The 24,794-nt window shown below is 39.4% G+C and overlaps 1 protein-coding gene across 17 annotated transcripts in view; it reads right to left on the bottom strand.

Annotated features, from left to right (window-relative positions):
• LOC142571500 (uncharacterized) overlaps positions 1-3,531 on the bottom strand; it is a 236,683-nt gene extending 233,152 nt beyond the window's left edge. For 16 of the 17 annotated variants that reach the window (XR_012825889.1, XR_012825888.1, XM_075679912.1 and 13 more), the window contains exons 1-4: positions 3,383-3,531; positions 2,057-2,903; positions 1,803-1,950; positions 1,540-1,743 (exon numbers count right to left, since the gene is read on the bottom strand). Coding sequence is in view for 15 of the 17 variants with exons in the window: in XM_075679912.1 (XP_075536027.1) it covers positions 1,540-1,743; positions 1,803-1,950; positions 2,057-2,881 (1,177 nt within the window). In the remaining 2 variants the exon portion in view is untranslated. Of the gene's footprint in view, positions 1-1,539; positions 1,744-1,802; positions 1,951-2,056; positions 2,904-3,382 lie in introns of those variants that run through there. The other variant, XM_075679915.1, reaches the window with a different exon arrangement.
• Positions 3,532-24,794: the final 21,263 nt, after the last annotated feature.

Here is a 24,794-nt window from a genome sequence, read left to right as displayed (position 1 = left end):
CACCAATCTGCAGTTTCGCGGACTTTCCTACGACCCGCTAAACCTCGCGTTCATTTTTTAGAGAGCTTATTCCATGCGGCATATGACTGCTAGATTTATTTTGTGTACTCCAGTATTCCTCTGAATTCTTTGCCGTACGTACCTGCCTGCTCTATTGCGTGTATACTCTCGCACATGCAATCACGAAAGCTTTGGCTTCTGACGAGGCCGATGGCTGACATGCGTTACCGAAAGGAACACAAAGGCACAAAAATTTGATCAAGTGCTTTTATTGTCGAATGTCACTACCACGCTTACTGCAGCTGAATCGGTGGACACCAAAAACCAAAGCTTTACATTAGTCTTCGGTTCGAAGCACCACGGCAGGACTGCGTTCCACCTGCAGAAAAACGAACGATGAACACACTTCCAATACGTCCCAATTGCTTACCTATTACCGACAGCCGGCCAGGTTCTTCCGGTAGCACAGCACCTAAAAAAACCATTCCCACCCAGGGCACCCACCCGCAGCAAATTGTGTTGCATGCAAGCTCAAGTACCCATTAACCGAGGCGCACTCGGTCAAGTTACATGAGCTGACATGGCTCCAGTAATCGCGGCAAAACAATGAACACAGCAGCGACCACAGGAGCCCTCGAGAGGCGTGTCCCAGAGAGTAGTGTTGGGTATCGGAACGAGCAACAAGTGTTGGTGTGGGGAGTTTTTACACAACCAGCAATGCAGACAGCACACGCACACATCCATTCGCAACATTCGCTTTTGCTCGCCCGTGTGGTAAACTAAAAAATGAGACATAACAACCCTCCCCGTCAATTTAATGAGCGACTTGTTACAATGCAATACAAATACTCGCACATTAAATATCTAACTAAGGCCCTGAACGAGGAATGATTTACAGTATTAATGCCAAAGGTGTGGGGTACGAGGAGTTGGGAAGGGGGATCTAAAATGCAACTTACCAAGTCTCGCTGCCAGCCTTCAGTTGCAGAGAATGGCGATGGCATAAAACGAAACGCACGCGACGCGAAAACGTTGCAGTCAGCAGGCTCGAAGTCCGTGACGTGGCCAGCAGGGTTCCGAGATCAGCGCGAACTGTCCACCCAAACGGCCAGGTCCGAAGGTCCAACATAGTAACGAGAGTCGCAAATGCGCGGACGACAAATTGACTCAGGACACAAAACAAAGGACCAGGCGTCTTCGGAGAAGCCTCCATGGATGTTGCAGAAGAAAACTTTTACTCCCGTTTTGTTACAGAATTTCGGTACAGCAAGTATTGAAACACGAATGAATACAAAACCCTAACCAATAAGCAAGAAACGTCGCTATCGTAAAGAGTTCGAATTAAGTTACAACCAAACAGGTCAATAAATTGGAGAACGAGAGCGACGTTTCAGGACGCCCGATACAATCGTAGCCACCGCACAACGTCCGACGTTGCAGGTGAACCCCAAACGCGACGGGGCTAGGATCGTCGTGGGACGATGTTTTGAGTGTGAAAGGAGAAGGGGAGGAGGGATATGGGGTCAGAGGGTAACGTACCATGAGATGGAGTTGACTGCTGCTTGTCCGGATGATAATTGGACGGGCCGGCGATTGCAGGGACGCCCGAAGAGTCCATGAACATCATAGCCATGGATGCGCCCTCCGCCGAGGAGGCCGCCGCGGCAGGAGGAGCTGCGACTACAGGCGATATCGCCTGGTCGTCGTAGGGTATTAAACTAGAAGGCGACGGTTTGATGTCCACTGCACGTACGGGAGGCGAACATTAGCAACGCAAAATAGAACGAACAAGAGCAGCGTACCTTGACTGGAAATGGAGATGTCTGAAGGCAATGAGGCTTGAACAGGAACAAGAGCTGTACTGTCTGATGTGGACCCTGTGTGATGAGACTGCTGTGACTCGTTCCCTAGTGCTTGTGATGATGAGGCAACGTCCGTGAACACAGGAACCTACAAAAGGTAGGGAAGCAAAAAACCAACGGCTAAGCACGTATGTCACAGAACGTAGAAAAAAGAAACGAGTCCACCGCACAGACTCTTAAGTAACGTAACCTACGTTCTCTGTCGTCATGGACTGTTCCATTAGGTTAGAAGGCTCGACCTCAAAGTCCGCATCGTCGCCCTCCCCCACGTCGTCACCAATGGAGTCCTGAGTATGCTGCGAGGTGGCCAAAGAGTTGGTGGCCTTGGCGGTGGAACCAAGGTGCGCGCTAGGAGGCACAGCCGTAGAAGACACCGCCACAGTGGAAGAAGTCCGACTCGAAGGAGAAGCGGCCGGAAGGGCCGTAACACGGTCGCTCGACAAACTGCCATCCTCGATGATTTCGGGGCTTTCGGGTCCCTTGATGCGCGTCGCCGGAGGACCACCCTGGTCTTCGGAATCGCTCTTGTTGGAGTCGCTGGGCGAGCGTCTCCGAGGCCGCCCTCTTTTCCGTTTACTAAGTGGCGGAGATTCGGCACGGGGAGTGCCCACTGGCTTAGGATCCGCACCGTCCACACTCACGAGAGCACCATGCTTGTTCTCGCCGGTGACTTCCGCCAGTCCCTTGACTTTGAGCGTCTCCGCAGTCTTGAGAAGAGCGGAGAGTTGGTCTTGAGATACATTAACCTCGCCGCGGTACATGAACTCGACGATGGCTTTTAAGTCCATATATCTCATATCTTTCATGATCACAATGGGGTGCTTGCAGGGATTTTCGACAAAAAGAGCTTGAAAGAAGGGACTGCAAGCGGACAGAACCATCTTGTGGGCCTTCAGCGATAGACCTTCGCACGCAAGCGTCACGTCCACCAGCGCTTCGTTGGAGAGAAGCTGCTCGAACACGGCCAGCATGTTCGACTGGTGGTTGTTCCACTTGAGGCAGAATTGCTGGGACCCCATGTTGCTTGAGGTCGTTGCCGCGCTGAAAAAGGAAAACAATGCGTTAGGGCACAGACTGATATGCCAATATGGCGGACGCGAACAAAGGCCGCTTCACCAACATGGCGGCCTGCTGAATAAGAGTGGATGCCCGCCCAGGAGAGGTAGTTGGTGCGAGCCGAAATGCAATTAACGCTAAGCAAAACTCCCGATTCCGCTCATGTAACACACCAAATGAAGTCCGCACGAAGTCTGGCAGCGCAGACTAAATTTTCGGCCAGCAAAAATCATTTTCAGATGTAGCTTTATATAAGAAAAAAATACAAGATAGGCGTTTATACGCGTTCCTGCTGCAGACGTTTCAGCGGCGACATAGCCGTACAGCTTGTGACCAACGCATTCACAGTGAACTACAGCCCCGAAATATAGAACTTTATATTACCCGGATACTAGCACCAAACTTTACAAAATCAGATGACACGGTAAATAAAGCAAACAAATTCGAATAAACGAGAAACGTACCTATACTGGACTAGGAGATTTAGCGTTCATTCGTGTGGTAGCGCGGCTCACCGCGTTTGCGGCCGTCCACTCTCGCGTCCTCGTCTCTACTGGCGCAGTACCATCACACCTAGCCAAGTTTCAACGGCACTGACGAATCTGCGGTACGGGGCTTGAATATGTACTCGCACGGTCCAATAGAAATCCACGATTTATATCCCGCGCTTTTTTCCACCTATCGTAGCCCACGACGTCAACGTTGGTGCCGGGTGCAGAAAGGAGAACGAAGGAGACGAGGAAGCCAGGCCGGCCGGGCATCGAAAATTTCAAACATGGCGAATGCGAAGACAGAAAAAAAAAAAAGTGCAATGGCGATAGATTGCGTTTGGATGGCGCTATGTGTGGGTGTAGTGACGAACTTTCAGAATTAAGCGAATAAATTTTAAGGCCATTGTAATGCGCTAAAACATATGTGCGCCTTGCATCAGCTTTACGAACGATAAGCTATGCCCGCTCGTCTCTCTCCGTAGCAGGGAGACAGTCTGCCGCCATGTTGAAAATTCTGGGCGGCGACCCGTACCAGTATGAACATTTCTCCGCCATATTACGATAATCGGCGGTTTTCGCATGAAATAAAGAAGCTACGTTGCAGCCACGACAAACTGGCGATGTATTTGCAGTATTTGAAATACACTAGGCACAGCTAACCATTTCATAAGGTACTCTAATAATGTGACAGCTATGCGTATGTCTGTTCAACGGTGGAGTTCAAGCTAAAAAGACTGCTGTGTGTCACTGCAGTGACATACTATTTCTGCTATGCGAAAACTACGCAAGCATTTATTCTTCTCGCGCAAAAAAAAGAAATGCTCTAGTGCAAGGCAGCAATACGCACCCGAACGCACGCTGCGTTTTCTATGGTTACATTTCGACAACTTCGCCGTTGTTTTTTCGTATGTCTGTTCAATGGTGGTGTTCAAACTAAAAAGACTGCTGTGTGTCACTGCAGCGACATACTATTTCTGCTATGCAAAAACTACTACGCAAGCATTTATTCTTCCCGCACGCTGCGTTTTCCATGGTTACATTTCGACAACTTCGCCGTTGTTTTTTCGTATGTCTGTTCAACGGTGGAGTTCAAGCTAAAAAGACTGCTGTGTGTCACTGCAGCGACATACTATTTCTGCTATGCGAAAACTACTACGCAAGCATTTATTCTTCTCGCGAGAAAAAAGAAATGCTGTAGTGCAAGGCAGCAATAGGCACCCGAACGCGCGGTGCGTTTTCCATGGTTACATTCTGACAAACTTCGCCGTTGTTTTTCTCTCGTATTTATCATAGCAGGCACGAAACCGATACAGCTATATAGTTTTTGCTGTGCCCTCATTAACATGCTGACGTAATCGGTATGGCAATATACATACATATATATTTTATCTTGAATATATGTCCTTAATACGAATGCTACACATTACGGCTTAGTGAACAACGCTTCTCCAAACCGTTCGTTTCCGAGAGCTGTACACATATAACACAACGGGGGGCAACAACGGAATATTTTGCACGAGACGGACGACTTGTCTGGCGCTCGCTTCACACGATGTCGACCATCGATTTTATACCTTTTTGGTGGCAGCTGCTGTGTCTGTGAACATGCCGAGGGCTTTTATTTTTCTCGCGAACTCTACTCCCAAGTTTAATTTTACCTGTCTGTGCTTGCAAGACCATGCTGCATCTGCATTCAAATTACTGATTTCATTCGATTACCACTGGGTCTAATGACTGCAGTAGCCGGTATGCAACATGTCAAAGCGTTTGTTTTGCAGAGCTACGTATAACACGATGGGGGTCAACCATGCAGAAATATTTTGGACGATGTCGACCATCTAATGTTAGATTTTAGAGCTTTCTGATGACAGCGGTAGCTTGCACAGCGGAAACACGGTTCAATTACCTATGTTCAAATTTTTAGGTATATATGCTTGCAAAATTGCGTCTGCGTTCAAATTACTGATTTCGTTTTATAACCACTGCGTCCGATGAATTCGGTAGCCGGTGTGCAAGGCTAATTTTGTCTCTGACTTGCGTATTTTGTCTGCTCAAGAGGCTGCCGACATTCTTAGACGGCGTAACCAGCTAGCGTCTGTAACGCCGTGCTCGAGGCATATGCGTCGGAAAGTCTCGTTCTCGCACATATTTATGGACTAATTTGTTACGCAAACAAGGGCTACCTTGAGTAATGGCGATACAAAGAAAAACGTTGCAGCGCATAGAACAAGAGCACAAAAATCGACAGACACCCTTTGGAGTGTCAGCGGTTTCCTTGATTTTTTTCTTTCTCTTTATGTATTCACTGCCACCTTTGCCTGACCACACAATTACATGATTAGTAGAAATGCACGAGTTCAGTAATTTAATATTCCGAAATGCAAAATACAAATGCAGGCTAAAATTTGTATAAGTAAGAAAGTTCATGAGCTATCTGTTAATATAATACCAAACACTGCTGTGCGCATGTGCATAAAAAACATGAATGTACATTTATTTCATATACCCTGATTAGCTATGTAACATTTTGTTAAATGTTGGGCTTCTTTTGCATTATCATTGGACTATCTCTTCTTTAAGCTTATTGGATTTGCCATGAAGCTTCCTGAACAGTGTCCAACTTATAATTATTGAATACACCTCAACAGGGTTGTGCTACAGAACTGCAGGTGGTATAAATTATCATTTCTTATAGTAACAGTGTGCACATGAGATTATAATCGTATCTTTTCATTAATAGCTAATACCGGTGTCACATATGGATACCTTAGATCATGATTGAGCCCGATCCAAATTGAAATTCTCAACCATGATTGGCTCCCTCCTGCATCTTGCACAATGTAGCCAATTGTGACCAAGAAATTTGATCTTAATCAATCGATATCGAAAGGCTAACTACTATATGCAGCAAGCACTGCATACAGCAGGGCTGATATCGATCAGCTTCCATTAGACTTTTTTTTTTCTATCTAGAGATCCGGACACAATTAAAGTTGTCTGTCTCTCTCTCTCTCTATATATATATAGCAGGTAAAGAGAAATTCTTCAGGCTACTTTTCAAACGTAAAGAACTTGAGCGGTGCTACAAGGTAAACAGAACAAGTATATAATTTCAATAGTTTCGACCGGTCGACCGATCTTCATCAGGGTTTACAAATATATATATATATATAATGCATGAGCACTCAATGGCAATTCAACTTCAAATTGGTATGCTGCCATTTCACTAAATGTAATCTCACATCACATGCCAGCAAAATTTAAACCATCAAGCGGTACCAGACTTCCAAAAAAAGGATTATTTATGACATATCTTGTAGAAGAAGTAAAATCTCAAAGAAGATCTCAGAGAAGATCTCAAAATAAGTAAGCTATGCTCAACTGGTTGTACAAAACTATGCTTCTAGATCTGTTGCTTGAGGGTTGACATTCATTTACATTTTTGTTTTATGGTATATCCATGTGACTTCCAGTTGAGGCCAATTGCCATATATTGCACCACTTGGTCAAATTAAGAACAGTTCTTGTTTATTGATTCCAAATGACATGCTTCTGGAAAACCCTGAATAAGCGTGACCAACATGGATTTAAGTATAGTGATGAACAGTTATACATGGTGTCCCAGCTATCTTTAGGCAGAGCTTAAAAATATGTGAATGCGACATAGCTGGACAGAACCAAGGCAATGGTGATACTCAGACGATTTTTTTCATTCTACATAATGAATAGTTAGTCCTAATTCATTAATCAAGATTTAACATATTATAATTGGATAAGAAGTGTCAATGAGACAATTGCAGAGTAAGATAAAAACTCCTGATACAGGTTTCTGTTGCTCAATATGTGCTACATGAATGTGTTTTTCAGAGTGTGAAAGAAGCCTGCAAATACACACAAAGTGCCTCGAGTGGCCAGTCATGCAGCAATTTTGCTTGCATCTGCAGGCTTCTTTCACGCTGGGAAAAACACTTGTAGCACATATTGAGCAACAGAAAGCTATATCAGAAGTTTTTCATGTCGCACTACAACTTTCTCATTGACACTTTTCATCCAATTATAATATTTGAGAAGTTGATTAATTAACTAAGACTAATTATCGAATTAGGCAGAATTAAAAAAATAATTTCAGTATCTCCAAGCAACGTCAAACATTACCTTGCTTCTGTCCAGCTATGTGGCATTTGCATATTTTTAAACTCTGGTCAAAGTTAGCTGGGACACCCTGTATAGGGCACCCAGTGAAGCCCAATTGGAACTTTCTTAATTAGCAGCAAATACCCACAATGATGTCTAATTGGACACAACACCATTTTGCGATCACATTGAAGTACAATTCAGTCCTATTAAAAACAGAATTTGGCTAAATGTCTTTTTTTTGTCTGCTGCTGTATAGGCTGGGGAGTTCCACAATACCTTTCGTGTAGTGGTGCAGTCAGTACCGAGGAGGCACAGACACATTGTAGATATTGCAGCTGGTGCGCAGCAGAGCCAGTGCACCATGCATACAGGAACATGCATCAGATATCGCAGAGGGAATAGAAGTACTAAGATCAGATATAGTGGAGCGTTTACAAATTCTTGGGTCAATTTCAGGCTGTGGGAAACCAGACCCTTAGGACTTGCAAAGATTGTGAAAATTCCCTTATGCAGCTTTTGCTGTCTTTGATAAATGAGTACCTCAGATGTGCATACACTTGTGAAGGTTCTTCTCCTTTCTTTTTTTGACTGGGAAAGTCTTTTTGTGCAGGGAAAACAGAGGTGGTATGCCCCTGCAACAGGCAAGCTTCAGAACTCAGATGTATGTTGAATATGCTGTTGATAATTGTAGCGCTTATATTGATCTGTACACACAGATGAAGGCTGCCCGAACTCCACATATGCTGCTGTTTTCTCAATTCTTCTTTCCATTCCCTAATCAACATGCTCACAGCATTTATAGCAAAATTAATAGCGCCATGCTGCATAGGAGCACAAGAACGAGCGCAACTGGACTGTATCTCCAACCAAATCAAAACCCAGTTAGTCAACATTTTACATCTCATCTGCATGCAGGAGGAATGTGCATTTATCTCACTAATCACTAAGAATCATCAGCCATATGCAAATTCCTGAACAGGGCTTTTAAGATTTTTTTATCTACTCTGGCACTACACTTTATAGATCACAATATGCAAGTGCAAATAAAAACAGTTATTAAAGTGAAACTTTCTTTGTCTCTTCCTTCGACTTTCCCACTGCTGCTGCTGCTGTGACTGCTGTGGTTGCTGCTTGGTTGGTTCAGAGCATGTGTATACATTAGAGTTAGAGAGGAAAGGCAACGCTAGAAACTCATTTCACCCCAAAGCATCAAATGTGCACAATGCCCTATGTAGCTCCCTGGCCGTCGCCACATTAGCCTCTTGACAGCTGTAATTATCCGTGAGTCCCCTCAGAAGCATTGCAGAAACTGCAGCGCTTCCCTTTCTAGTAACATGTGAGTCCAGAGGGGACGTAGATAGAACTGTAGAGAGGAGGGAGGAGAAGAGGCAGTTCCCATACAAGGCACAAGGGGTGGGTGACATGAGAAGGCAAGCAAACCCTACTACTATACAACGGGGGTTGCGGGGAAACTGGATAAGCTAAGTTCAAGGTATGGCATAGTATGTATCTGCTATTTCTAAAAAATAAACACCATGCAAATATGTCAAGTAGACAAACTACGCAGGGCGTGCAGAAGCACAGCCGCATTAATTAAAGCACACAACTCGTTAAATATAATCTAGGTACCTTTTTGTTCCGCCAAATCAATTACACACGATGTGATAGCTTGTTACCACAGTCTTCTCTATTAAATACTAATAGCACTAGGTTTGCAATAAATAGGAACTTCATTTTACCTAAAATCCATACTAATTATGGCAAACAGAGCGTTCATTTTTCATCCATCGCATTTTGGAACACACTACCAGTTTACATAAAAACACTTAAAATTCACGAATTTAAGAAACAACTAAAAGATTACATTATGTCGAATACTGATGCCTAGTCCATACTCATAACCATTCTTTCAGGGTCCCTTCATTTCATTTTCATTGCCATACCGTTAGGCTTCTGTTTTTGCATCACATATACATTCGAGTTAACAAATTCTACTGTGTTCGTCACGTCATCTACGCAGTTACTTCATCAGTTGTCAACGAGATTGTGTTACTGAGCTTTTTTTCATGACATTTATGCATATGTAATTCTTCAATCATGGTATTTATACTAAAACCTGTAATTTTCTAACCATTTGTTGAAAACTGCTGTACTTTTGTTTTATTACGTTTACTTTGTAAAGGAGGTCCCATTGCAGTCTTTGACTCCGGGACCTCCTCCTGAATATTAACAACTTGTAATCATTCTAATGATCTCAATAAAAACCGATTCTGATTCTGATTCTGATTCTGACAGCAGGGTTCAGGCAACACTCCGGAAGCGGTCTACCATCAAATCAGCACTTCTGTGCCCACCGCACTCAATAAATAAATAAATAAATAAATAAATAGATAAACTTTATTTCTTTTGGATAGGAGGAGTACGAGACTAAAAGCTTGAGCAGCTTGACGAGGTCCCGACCCTGTCACAGTTGGCAAAACAGCAGGATGATGGTCAGTCATGCATATTTGAATCATGCACAAGTCATGCATGATTCAAATAAATTGACGTATATTACATAACATAGAGTAACACATGATTTTGTAACAAAGTGCAAAACAATAGAAGCCATTTGCATAGGCTTGAATTGGCATGAACATGAAAAGCAGCAACCAACAATTAAGAAGAGGGACAAAAAAAATTCAGAAGGATGTACTCTCCCTGAAAGTAAATGGACTGGGCAAAGCGTTTAATTAAGACAATTTTGATTACACAAAGGATCAAACTCTTCATGGTTTAATAAGTTTAGAAGGGAAGGTAGCTTGTAGGACATAGATTGTTCATCATAAGTAGTTCTAGGGGCAGGTACAGTCCACATTTCTTTGTGCCTGGTTGAACGAACACTTGTGTTTGCTTTTAACTTAGCAAGATTAATTATGGTATCGGTACCATACTTAACAAAAGCTTTATAACACAACATCAGCCTATAATTATATAAACAGAACACTGGAAGAATTTCGTACTCTGCAAAAAGAAGTTTTGTAGAACAAGCATAATGTACAGCAGGAATATGTCATATGGTTCTTTTCTGCAGCAAATGCAGCTTGCGCAAATTTGTTACACCAGTAGCACACCACACTATGCTGCAGTACTGCAATGGAGAAAACAATAGTCGCAATAGCTTTGCGACTATGGCATTGCCAGAAGCCATGGATTTGTCCCAACCGCGGCAGCCGCATTTAGACAGGGGTAAAATAGAAAACACACCTGCACTTAGAATTTAGGACACATTAAAGAACACCAAGGTATCAAAATTAATCTGGAATCTGCCACTATGGCGAGCCTCAGATACCGATTGTAGTTTTGGCATGTACAGCCCGATAATACAATTCAAGTTTAATACTTCTGCCACAATGCGATGTGCCATGTTAGGCAATGACCATGCTCAAACCTCTCCGAGGTTATGAGGCATGAGGCACAACAACGCCTCAAGCAAACACTTTTCCCTGCGTGTTCTGTGTACTACGCAGACAAACAGCACTGGTGCCCGTAAGGTAACATTTGACATCAACTCCCCACTCTCGTGTTAGACTAAACGTTGAAGAAATTTAGCTTAACCATGAACATCACCACTAATTATCGTCAATCAAAGCATCCAACATGGAAAGCCTAGCTTACATTCCCACAGTGTGTGGGAACTGCACAATTTTTGTTCTTATTTTCATCAAAGATATAAAAATGCTGTAATATCCAAAACTACACCTCAAACGAAGTCAGCAATTGCATTTTCTGAAAAGGGCACACATTTTTAGGAGACAGATATTAGTTACTAAACCTGTACAATTACTATGCAACTATGGTTCTTACAACCCCACACCCCTATCTGACAAGAGATGAAGTGTTGTCCGTGAAATATTATGTAAAAGAAATGCGTGTTGTTCCTATTTTTATTTTTGCTTACACATATAATACTGCACTAAACAAGTGCTTGTAGATTAGTGGATAGCACAGTCACATATGTGACACCCACTATAGTTAAAGCCCATGTGACTACTTGAATGAAATTGAGATGAATTAAGAAGAAATAAACAGATAATCTAATTTATGTAAAGACATAAATGATGCCTAGTGCATATTAGGCAGAAAATGACTCATGTGCACAATTTTATTTAATGCTGAAACATAATTGTAAAAATAAACAAGAACAATTTCGTATTTCCAAATATCAGATTGATTTTTTAAAATATAAATTATTTGGGACCGTTTGGTACCATCACTGTCAAGCCCATCCAAATAGAAAAAAGAAAAGCAACTGATCATTGGCTTGCAATATTGGCTTGGCTGTAGGACATGAACACTTAGCACTCAGTGGCTATTCACTTCAGAATGTATATATGCCACCACTTCACTAGATGCATGTAACTTCACTCACACATGCTACATATGCATGCCAGCAAAATTTTTTTTCATCCTGTAATATGCTAGTGTTTCAAACAAATGAGTTCTATGGCAGATTTTGTAACCGAGAAAGAAATGACACTCTACATATATTCATACCAAAATTAATATATTGTTTGAGGACTTGAATTTAAATTATGCTGTTATATTTATTATTTTTCATGCATTCACATATATACCAATGTGACTTCCAAGTGAGACCAATTGGCACACCTTTTCCTGCTAAACAACAACTATAATTTAAGGCATATGTCTGATTGTGACCTGCTGATGAATATAGATTCCATTTTTTTTGTTGATGGAAACCTGTGAGCAGTCAATTAACCAACATGGATCTAAGTTGTGCACATTTTTGCTCGAAGCTTCTAAGTATGAAGCCCAATTGGAACTGCTCAGCATCAGTTGGGCATGCAGTGAGGCTCTAATTTTATGACTGACTGCACCCCAAATGATATTCAATAGACAAACAGTCTTGATAACACAATATATAGTTCACTTATGTCTCATTGAATAATATAATTGGAATCAATGAAACTTGCAAGTCACAAGACTTGAGGAAAAGGGCCAGCTCAATTGTCTTAATTAGGCATACAGCATAACGCTGAGAGGATGGACTTTGTGTTGGTGATACTCGAAACTGCAGATTGCACCCTACATCTAGCTATGAAAAAGCATGTACTAGTGCAACAAGGCTATACTATAATAATACTTTTATTGTGTCTATGCAATATCTTAATCATATCCCAACAATTATGATTCACAGTGAATGCATGAAAGGATGTGCCTGGGATCTCAACCAAGATATCTTTCACAAAACTGCAAATATCTGGTCTTTTATCACTAGCAATTCTATAGGTACTTCTAATCGTCTATATTTGGCATGGATATAAACAAGGTTCGCACATATGTACCAATGTGCTAGAGGTCTAAATTCTTAAACAAGTTTGTTTGGATAGCAACTGCTCTTGCCTTGGTTGTTATCTTATATTTGGCATGGACATAAACAAGTTTCACACATGCATATATATCAATGTCCTTGAGGCTTGAATTCTTGAAAAATTTTGTTTGCATATCAACTGTTCTTAAAATCTTGGCATTTATGTACTTAAGACTTAGAAGCTTAGTGTGCCATCACTAGTACAGACGCTATTGCTGCTGCTTGCTAAAGTTAAAGTTACAAATTAAATACCCATGATACAGTTTGCCTGTGGGATAGCTGAATCATCTCGCAACATTGATGCTTCATTTTGCAGGTGAAGAACATACATAGCTAGAAAAAGGTTTTTTTTTTGCAGTAAATATTTGTTAGACCTTTAAAGGGTTGTAATGTTAATATTTGAGTCTTTCAGTGGACATAGAACTTGGGAAGTAAATTATGAAAATGTCATCTGAATATTTTACATTGGTCTGTACTTTTGGTTTGAAAGCCATCTTTACAGATATGTGATGCTGACTACTATGCATGGCATATATTTCCATTTTGTGAAAGGTACAGGCATGGATGTATGGCACAGTTGAGAAACAGAATGGCAACCAGCCAAAGCAATGCAACCAAGTCATCAGGTTTTTATTTTTGTGGTCTGATAAAGGTGCTCCCTGGTATATTCATATTATAGCCAAATGCATTATCGCTAGCTCATGCATACACCAAATAATGCACATTTTACTACACAAGTTATTTTAACTTTGATTAGTTGTATCTTGGCTGCTATTGGTAAAGGGTCAAGAATAGGAAGACAACACATTTATCCATTATCAAGTAGCTTGTCATGGTTTCCTTTATAACTGCATCATTATGGGGCTGAACTTTCAAATATATGTATGCCATGCATATGTATTTATGTTTAATTACATACTTCATGACAATGTGAACAATTGTATCACTTAAACCTTTTCTGTCCTCATTGGATGAATTCATACGTGATACAGTTTTCAGGCAGTAATGATGGGTTATTTATTTATGCAAAAAACTCTGAATATCAACATGTTTACTGACTGATGTGTAACACGCATGAACAACTATATGATAGATGCGATGCAAGAAATTTCCAAGGCTCATTTCTTCATTTGAAGAATGCCATTTAAAATTCCTGAGAGCTAATTCTCTTTCTTCTCCTCCATCTTCAGGCGTCACCTTGAGCCGCTACTGTTGCTCTTGAAGCAGCAAAGTCCACTTCCTCATTCGTGTGCATATGCACCCAGATAACCATTCATCTTCTATAGATGTCCATAAATGATGTTTAACTATTATACACATCCTATAGATATCTAGATTCATCCAAACAACATTATGAATACACATCATGGATAATCTAAGTCACATCCAGATCACATTGCTGTAACATTGTAAGGATATCGTAGCTGGACATGTATGCGAACTCTAATAGATCTACACTTTAAGCATGTAGAGGTCTATAGAACATATAGTGGATATATTTTTCAGGACACACTAGCAAGCCATCCTTGCCACAGCATATGCACTATTAATGACAAATTCAGTCACAGCGTGTGGCACAATGCACACACAGCAAGATCAGATGCATCATGTACACACCCGCGATGAGGAGACGCAGCGTACTCATTCTCCTGAGCCTCCTGCATGTCACACTGAGCATTTTAAATTAACTAAGATATTAAAATTATATAGTGTCAGAAAATAAGCAGAATAGATAATATATATGAGATGCACACATGACAGTTTCTAACTACAATTTGAACAAATTAGAAAACATGATTTTGTCCTAAGGGAAATGGGAAGGCCTATGGGGTGGAGCAACTATTCATGTGTTGTGCGAAAAGAGTATTTGCTTGTCATGTTGCTACAACATACATTAGACGTCATGTGATCAGCAGTGCAACACGCCATAGCCACAGCCAGGCTACCATATTTCAGAAAAAAAATTACCTAAAAATTTTCCATGAGCCTTTACTGTCTAACTTATGCTTATGGTCCCACCTTTTACTTCTGCTTTAATTAGGCACCATATTCATGCACAATAAAGCTTGGGGAATTTAGCTTTTCCGAAGATCATGTTGCATCAAACTTTAATTACAAAACTTTAATTACATCCCCAACAGATATGGCATCATAAATAAATCTTCAAGAAAACCTAAGATGTAGTCACCCAATATGATATAGTGCATAAATCTCTACAACATCAGCATGTAATGTACATGAAGAGTCTAATTCTAAAGTAGAATGACTGTCAACAATACATTGGCTACTTGATATTTGCAATGTACATATTAGTAGGACGTGCTTTAGATGTTATGTCGAGATGTGAACAAATGAACCATACCTGGATGTTCATAGGATGATGGTGGTCCACTGGGCACTAGCACGTCCTAAAGCTGGTGCTTATTTCTCATTCACCGACATATACACATGAACAAGAAGGCTTTCATATGAACAAAAAACATACCTACCTATATATTTCTATGTTAGCCCATTTCCTTCATTCAGAATCAGAATTGGTTTTTATTGAGATGATTAGAAAGATTACAAGGTGTTATAGAGAAGGAGGTCCTGGAGTCAAAGACTGCAATGGAATCTCCTTTACAACGTAAACGTAATCAAACATAAATTACAGCAGTTTCAACAAATCGCTAACATGGAAGAATTACAAGTTTTAGCATGAATAGCATGACTGAAGAATTACATGTGCATAAATGTCATGTAAAAAAGCAATGTAATATAATCTCGTTGACTAAGAAATCTGTTACTAAGAAATCTGTTACTAAGAAATCTGTTACATAATCTGTTACTAAGAAAGTAACAGCGTAAGTGACGTGATGAACACAGTATTATTTGCTAACTTGAATATATATGTATGGCAAGGACATTAAATCGAACCCTAATGGTATGACAATAAAAATGAAATGAAGGCACCCTGAAAGAATGGTTGTGAGTATCAACTAGGCATGAGTATACGACAGTATGTAATCTTTCAGTTGTTGTTTGAATTCGTGAATTTTAAGTGTTTTTATATCTAATAGTAGCATGTTCCAGAATGTGATAGATAAAAAATGGACACTCTGCTTGTCATAATTAGCATGTATTTTGGGTAAAATGAAGTTCCTGTTTATTGCAAACCTGGTAATATAGTATTTATTAGAGAAGATTGTGGTATCAAGCTATCATATCGTGTGTATATAATTGATTGGATGGAACAAAAAGGTACTTAGTTTATATTTAACGAGTTGCGTGACTGAAAGCATGTGATTAGTTCGTAAAAGATATGAGCCGTTGTGGTTATATAGGCTAAACGTATTTATCCTAATAGCCTGATTCTGTAGGATTTGTAACGAGTTTAAATAGGTTACATAAGTGTTTCCCCCACAGGTAACGCAGTAGTTAATGTAGGAATGAATAAATGAAAAGTATAATGATAGTAATATTTGATGGTTAAACATGTTTCGTGCCATTAGGAGTACCCTGATCCTATAGGTAATCTTCTGTTTTGCTTTGGTTATTCGTTCAATAAATTTAAGATTTCTGTCTACTTCTATACCTACGTAAATACATGAAAAACTTTCAGGGATACGACTGGCGCCAAGACAAATAGGAGGAATGGAGTGACGTTTTCATTGGTGGGAAGTGAATTAATACAACAAATTTTGTTTTCATTAGGTTTATCTGTAGCTGGTTAGTATGGCACCACTCCAGCAGGCTGTGTAAATTGCCATTAAGGTTAGATATTGAAGTTGTAAGACATTTATCGGAGTTAATGATAGTAGTATCATCTGTATAAAGTATACATTTCGAAGAAGAGAGACAGTTAGGCAGATCATTGATATATAATAAAATTAAAAGCAGACCTAATATGGAACCCTGGGGCACGCCAGTATTAGTGAACATGGTTTTAGAATGAACGTCTGAAATAGTTACTACCTGCATTGTCTGTTAAGTAATTTTGTAGTAACAAAAGTGCTGGGCCGGTAATTCCTAGATTCAACCTTACGAAATAAGATGTGATGATTTATTTTCTCAAATGTTTTGCTTAAATCTACAAATACTGAAGCTGCATAACTGGCTTCATCGATAGCGAGTTTTATTTGATTGGTTAGTGCAACAAGAGCAAGTTCGGTTGAGTAACATGAGCAAAAGTCGTATTGGAACTGAGAGAATGTTAAATTTTGTAAGGTAATTAGTTGAGCATTTTTCTGTAAGTTTTTCAATTATCTTGCTGATAAAAGGTAGTACACAGATGGGGCAATAACTGGAAATTATAGAGCGGTCACCTTTCTTAAAAATTGGGATGATCTTGCCTTGTTTAAGTTCTTGTGGGAAACTGCCTGATTTAAACATGATGTTGATTACGCCTGCAAGGATATCAGTTATTAAAGGTGCAATTAATTTTATATGAGAAGGGTGTAATTTATCGATGCCGGCGCCAGTTATTTTCATATTGTTTATAATGTTTAGAACTTCCTGGGATGTAGTTGGAAATAAAAAGAAAGACTGTGGTAGGTGCTGGGGCACGGGATTGTCATGCACAGGTATCTGTAGTCCGCTGCTAAAGAAGAAATCAGCAAGCGCATCAGCTATTTCTTTGGTGGTCTTGTACATCTTACCCTGATAAGCAATTTCTGTTATAGTTTTGCGATTATTTGCCCTATTTAAGAAGTGTTAAGAATTTCCCATTTATTCTTTATGTTTTTACTGCATCTCAAAAAATTTTGTTTGTACCATGTTTTCTTAACCTTTTTTCAATGTGGCAGAAAGCTGGTCAGAAAACTTGCACCGAATGGCAAAGTTCTTGTTTAACGGTTGTCGCTTGGTTTTCTTGTAAAGACTATCCTTTTTGTGCATTATAGCAAGCTTATCTGTTATTCGTGGATTCTGAGGCAACGCGAATTTCGTTTTACATTTAACTTGATGGGAATGAAAATCAAAACAGGACCTAAGCATAGAGATAAACAGTGGAAATGCTTTTTGTAGGTAATTGTGGGTAAAAGATGGGGGACCAGTCAAGATTCGACACGGCTTCAATGAATGATTGTTTGTCTAGTATAAACTTCGTGTACATAATTTTTTCGGAGCCATGAGTATAATGAAAGTTTAAAAATATAGCATAGTGATCAGTTATATCAGTCAATTAGAACACCTGCATCAAGTGGATATGCCAAATTTGATAATGCATGGTCAATTAATGTACCTATGGGCTGGTTAGCACATTGTGTCGGTATCTTAATTAAACATTCACAAGCAAAGCTTGTTAAAGCAATCAGAATAATGTAGAGCATTAGTAGACATACTGTCAGCGAGGTTGATACTGATGTCACCTATAATTATTACATTTTTGTTTTCATTTGCTAGCAGTCCCATAACATATTACAGAGAGCAACACAAGAATCTATTGCTGATGAAGAGGGTGAACGATATATGCAACCAATTATTAGGTCTTTGTTGTCTATGTTGAAGTCATTTTTAAGCTCAATCCAAACATCTTTACAATTAATTACGTTAAGCACAAGATCATTCCTTCGGTTGTATGCAATATCAGAATAAATATACAGTGCTGTGCTGCGATGGCTATTGAATGGACAATTGGAGTATATTCAGGAACAAAACTAGAAAAACAGAAAAGGTGTTTATCGTGGTCACTCAACCAAATTTTAGATACTCCGATGACTGAAAACGGGAAGGTGAATGAAGAAAGGAGATTAGAGAACTCGTCAAAGTGCTTGTGCAGACTGTGTACATTCAAATGCAAGACAGATCACTGATGACTTGAAAGAAGATTGTTTAACTGGTTAGCTGTGAGATAGGATGACATTGTGAGATTTGCCTAGGTGACAGGCGCGGCGCAAAGTGGATTAAGGTTAACTTATCACTGAAAGGTTGGATTCAGTTGTGATGCGAAAGACACGGCTTTTAGTTGTTTTCCTAGCCTTGATTTGACAGCTTTCTGTCCACAGAAATCTCCAGTTTTTCATTTTCTTCAGACTGAAAGCTTTGGAAAAGAGAGCTTTATTTTCAAGTGTTAGATGTTCATTGCATGAATACTGTTGCTTCACTACTGGATGTACCCTACTTTGTAGATCTTTATTCATTCATTCGTTTGTTCATTTATTTATTCATTTGTTTATTTAAATACCTCAATATACCCCTACAAAGGAACCTACCTCATTTTCCCTTCATTAATACAAACCTACAATAAGTACAATGCATATAGAAATAAAATAAATAAATGTGGAAATGTGTAATATTTAGCGTATTAAAAAGAAATGTTAGTTCACTTGATGTAAACATATAAAGATTTCAGTGCAGTGCGTTACAACATGGAAAGAGCGAGCAAGGCATAACACTATTTAATAATGTTCACCAGAGCCGCTTTACATTTATGAGGGTCAGTGTTGCTTACAGCATCTGTGGGTTAACCTGTTCCAATTTTCTGCCGTATGGACAATAAATGAAGTCATATGTGCAGAAGTGTGGGCATGTGAGGGATGAATGGCTTTTTGGTGAATAATGCAAAACAATAGTTGGTGAGCAGGAGCAATGATGGTAGGGCTAATTGACGAGTGATAAAATTTGTGAAACGTGGAAAGCCTCGAAATTTTGGGCCGGCATTCAGGACTGAGAAGGTTGGCCTGGGATTTTAGTGCTGTGGCGCTTGTTAGATAAGAGTATTCCAAATAAATTAACCTTGCAGCATGGTTTTGGACTCATTCCAACATGTCTGAAAGGTTAATCTGGTGGGGGTCCCAAATAGTGCTGGCGTACTCGAGTTTTGGCCATACCAGTGTTTGGTAAGCAAACATTTTTACAGAGGACGGGGTGTGATGCAAGTTACAATGTAAATAAGCGAGGGTGTGGTTACCATTATTTACAATGTCTTGCTGTAGGCGGTATGTAGCAATCCAAAACAACTGCACCCTTCTTTTTACGCCTTTAGGAACTCTATGCTTATTCCTTTGAGCCCTCTTGTCTGAAATGTATGCCCTCCAGCATATGTCCCTCTAAGATGGAAAGAAGCTGTTTTAACTTGGCCACACACATCAAGACCAGCTCGTATACATCTGGAAAACAGTTCTGAAATGAGACTTAAGGACATAAGAACAAAAAGAATCTTCAGGCAATATACGGACAAGTGTAGTGAAAGGAAATAATCAATGCAAAGGATATAGAACACAAGAACTTGACATGTGCAAACTTCCACATTTAATAATTGCAAGTCAACAGCAAACAGCATAAAGAAACAGAAGAACACATAAAATACTGATCTGAGGGCGATCAACTGTTTATTTCAATTCCTGACTCTTCCTTTTCTTCGTCTCTTCTCCTTTCATTTCTTCTTATTTTACTTGGGACACTAAATACTACAGGTCCCTGATTGCCATCCTGCCATTGATGGTATGACACCAGATTACCCCCAATACAAACTTGTCTTTCAGTTTCAGTTTATTATTCTTTAAATACAATGAATGGGTAAGAGACAATACAGACGAGGGTCCCAAAGTCAAAGACTGCAACGGTGCCCTCGGTTAATAATAACAATGTAGAGGTGCATTAAAAAAGAGCAAGCTAACTAAAAGAAAGAAACACAATCGCAAAAATACAACATAGAAAAATAAAATAAAAAAAAGCAAATTGTATGTATACAAGCCTATAGTGCATAAAAAAAGCTGTCAATACATACAAATGGCAAATGTAGTGTAATGAATGACGTGAACTTAGTTACAGATACAAAACAGCTTAAGGGCATGACTATAAATGTATGAAAGGATGAAGATTTAATGCTGATGGGTAAACCATTCCACAGTTTTATAGCAGCGAATGATGATGTCATTTTTCCATAGTTAGAATGAACCATAGGTAGTAGAAAATTGGAGTTACGTGCAAACCTGGTATTATTGTTATTGATAAGGTGCCTGGAATCAATGAATTGGTATGAGAGCTGTTTGGTAAGTAATTTATAAAACATAATTATTAGATGATAGTTTAACAAGTTTGTCACAACAAGGATGTTATTTTCACGAAGTAGTGGAGTAGCACTCGTGAAAAACCCACTGATAGTGATAATGTGTATTGCTTGGTTTTGTAAGTGCTGAATAGACGAGATATGACAGTTATATGTGTTTCCCCAGGAAACAATGCTATAATTAATGTGACTGTGAATGAAGGCAAAGTATAATGCTAATAATGTATCTTTAGATAAATATGTTCTTGATTTGATAAATGCTATAATATTGAAGGTACACTTTTGCTTAATGAAGGCAAAGTGTTGAGAAAACTTAAGGTTAGAATCTAATTTGTTGCCTAAAAATGATACACAGTCGGAGACAGGAATGTGATGACCATCTAGAGTTATCTCAGGCAAGCCAGGTAGTATTCTTTGGCTAGAACGGAAAATCATGAATTGAGTTTTTGAAGGATTAATAATTAAATGATTGGATGAACACCAAGCAGCAATATGGTCAAGCTCATTGTTTAGTTTAAGGATTAAGGTTGTTAAAGAATTGTCATGCAACGAGATAGTAGTATTGTCTCCGTATAGTACACAATGTGCAGACTTAAGATACCGTAAGCGGTTAAATAATTAACATAATTAGAGGATAGTAAGGGACCTAGTATGGGAGCCTTGTGGTACACCCTGGTCAATAACTTTAGTATCAGAATAAGCACCTAAAAAAAAACTGCTCTCTATCATGTATGTAACCTTTTAGGAGTTTTAGTACTGGACTGGTAATTCCCAGGGCTTCTAGCTTAGTAAAAAGTATGTTATGATTAATTGTATCAAGAGCTTTAGTGAAGTCCAAGAATATCGAACCAATGAAGTTACCAGTATCAATCGAGTGACGAATGTAGTCGGTTAGGGTTAATAAAGCTAAGTTAGTCGAACTGCCAGTGCGAAAACAAAATTGAGAAGATTGCAACATATTAAATTTTTAAAAATAATTATTTTGGCGCTTACAAAATAACTTCTCAAGAACTTTACTAATTAACGATAGAATATAAATAGGACGATAGTTAAACACCTCCATTTTATCACCTTTCTTATATATGTACAGGAATAATCTTAGCCCTTTTAAGCGAAGTGGGAAAAATACCATATTTAAAAATATTATTAATTATAATACAAAGTGTATCAGAAATAAGCGGAGCAACAAGTTTTATATGAAATACAGAGATATTATCTAAGCCAGGGCTAGTATTCTTTAGCGCTAATACCATGGAACATACCTCCTCTGCAGTTACGGGAAAGAGAAAAAAGAATGATTGCAGCAATAAATGGGATAAGTAGTAGTCATATGACGACTGCTATATATAATATAAGCAGTCACTATTTGCTATGCTAGAAGAATCAGAATGAGTTTTATTGTCATAGTTTATTTTATCCCCAGTATTATCGGACTTAGGTAAGTTCATGAACGCATTCAGAAGTTGCCATTGTTTTTTGGTATTGTTCTTGTGTTTTGCAAATTCATTTTTGTAATACTCTCATTTAGACTTCTCTAGCAAGTTATTCAGAATGTTGCAATAATTTTTATAGCGTGCCGCTAAGCATACATTAAAAGGTTTCTTTTAAGTCTTATTGTATAGGTTTTCTTTTTTTCTCATACTAGTCAGTAAACCTCTCGTTACCCAAGGGTTACCGGGAAACTTAAAATGTTTCTTGCATCTGACGGTAGTGGTGTTAGCACGAATTGCCTGAAGAAAGATGGAACAAAAGTTTTGAAGAGCTTGATGATGATCGTACAGGGAGTTAATTACAGACCAATCAGTATTTGTTATAGTGTTAACAAAACTATCTCGGTCAAAATGGGAGGAAAAGTAGCAAGGCTCGAACTGAGGTATTTCAGCATGAAAGGAGACGAACATTGGGAAATGGTCTGTGATCTGAGTATCTATAACACCACAGTTTGGAGCTGGCACGATTTTAGTTAGAGCATGATCAAGAAGCATGTTGGTACCATGAGTAGAACACCGAGTAGGAGAGATAATTAATGATTCCAGTCTGAAACCAGCAAGACAGTCTGTATAAGCTGTTACATTTCTGTTGTCGATGTCAAGTAAGTTGATGTTAATTTCACCGACAATTAGGACTTGCTTATTTTCAAGAGAATTTTTTTTCACAACTATGGAGAGTTCACCCAGAAAATCAGGAATAGATGAAGAAGGTGAGTGGTATACACAACCAAGAATAAAACTGGTATGATTATGAGAATTCAGCTGTAAGTCAGTTTCAATCCATAATGATTCACAGTGATTTACATTAAGAAAAACATCAAGCCTACGCTTATATTTAATATGAGGTGAAACAAATATAGCAGAACCACCATATCGATCCGAAATACGATGGCAGTATTCTGCTTGGTATGGACAAAAACCACATAAACTGCTATCCGCATATCAAGCCATGTTTCCGAAACACAGATAAATGAAAACGAATGATTAAGTGAGTCAGTAAATGCAGAAATGGTATCATGGTTCTTGCACAAACTTCGCGCATTGATATGAAGAATAGAGATATTAGAAGATGTAAGCAATGGTTTGACTTCGGCTGGTTATAGCAAAGACATGACGAAAAGTATTTGGGGATGAGTATGCAATCAGACTGCAGGACAGGAAATGTAGCAATAAGCTACGCCTTTGCAAAGATGCAAAAATCTGCCTCCGAGTTTATTCGGAAGACCCTGCTATCGGTTGATTTACAGGCTTTAATCTGGAAATTTTCAGTCCATAAAAACAGCCAGCTGTTCTCTTTTTTCAGTGCAAGGGCCATGCTGAATAAATGTTTGTTGTCGACTGTGAGGTGTTCGTTAATGCAAATGGGACTATCTGTACTACCAGAAAAGCCAATCTGGGAGTATCACAGATGAGCTTTGTGACCCTTGCGAAGAAATTCGTTCTTATGTTACATGAACAAAAACGAACAGTGATGTTCCTGCCCGACATCTTGCTGGCCACACGATGAACTATGTCAGTGTCTCCAGAACGAATTGGGCACTCAGTTGCCTCGGCAACCTTCTTCAATATTGCAGAGCATTCCTCTCCTTGTGATGATGGAATGCCATTAATTTAGATGTCATTCATTCTGCTGTACTGTTCCATGTCTGCAATTCTCTTTGTTAACGGTTGATTCTGAGAAGTTAATGCTTTGTTAGTAGTTACCAGTTGATTAAATGTCGCTTTGAATGTGTCATACTGTTCGCTCATGAAACGCACGCTTTCAGCTAGAGAAGCAAGGTTGCCAATTCCTTGATCATCAAACCTCTTCCCAATCTTGGCAGCCAGACTGTTGATAAGTGCATCAAGCTTATCGTTAAGCAGCGATTCGAGATGTTCAATTTTTTTAGCGAGTTCAGCGTTGGTGGGCATCGAAAAAAACAGACCAAAAACAAGAGACACACTTGTGAGAAGCAGCCACAACAGTAGCATAAGACGCAGTGAAAAGTATAAAAACTAACCTGTAGTAAAAATATCAGATCATTAGACAGAGGCCACAACACATCTGTTCTTACAGCGCATACATAGACAAAAGGACCCAAAGAAGGACAAAGAGAAGCGCTGTCTTCCAACTGAATTTTTATTTTAAATAACAAGCATGTATAACCAAGACACCAAGACAAAAACACCCCGTGCAAAACATGAAGCAAGCATGAGTATGCATTCAAAATTCAAACGAACCATAATTACCTCCTTAAGACGAACGAGAGCACATGTTCAATCTCAAGAAACAAAGTTCTTTACCTGTTAATGTAACTGGCGGGTTACTGAGTCACCCTCCGTGACTGCTGCTGCTTCAGTGATAAGTCTAGTGTTTTCATTAGGATGCCTGGCCAAAATACTGGTCTTTTCAAA

The sequence above is a fragment of the Dermacentor variabilis genome, chromosome 2, assembly GCF_050947875.1.
Source record: "Dermacentor variabilis isolate Ectoservices chromosome 2, ASM5094787v1, whole genome shotgun sequence".
NCBI classification, from domain to species: domain Eukaryota; kingdom Metazoa; phylum Arthropoda; class Arachnida; order Ixodida; family Ixodidae; genus Dermacentor; species Dermacentor variabilis.
Note: the sequence above shows the minus strand (reverse complement) of the source record. Positions and strands in the feature narration are given on the sequence as shown.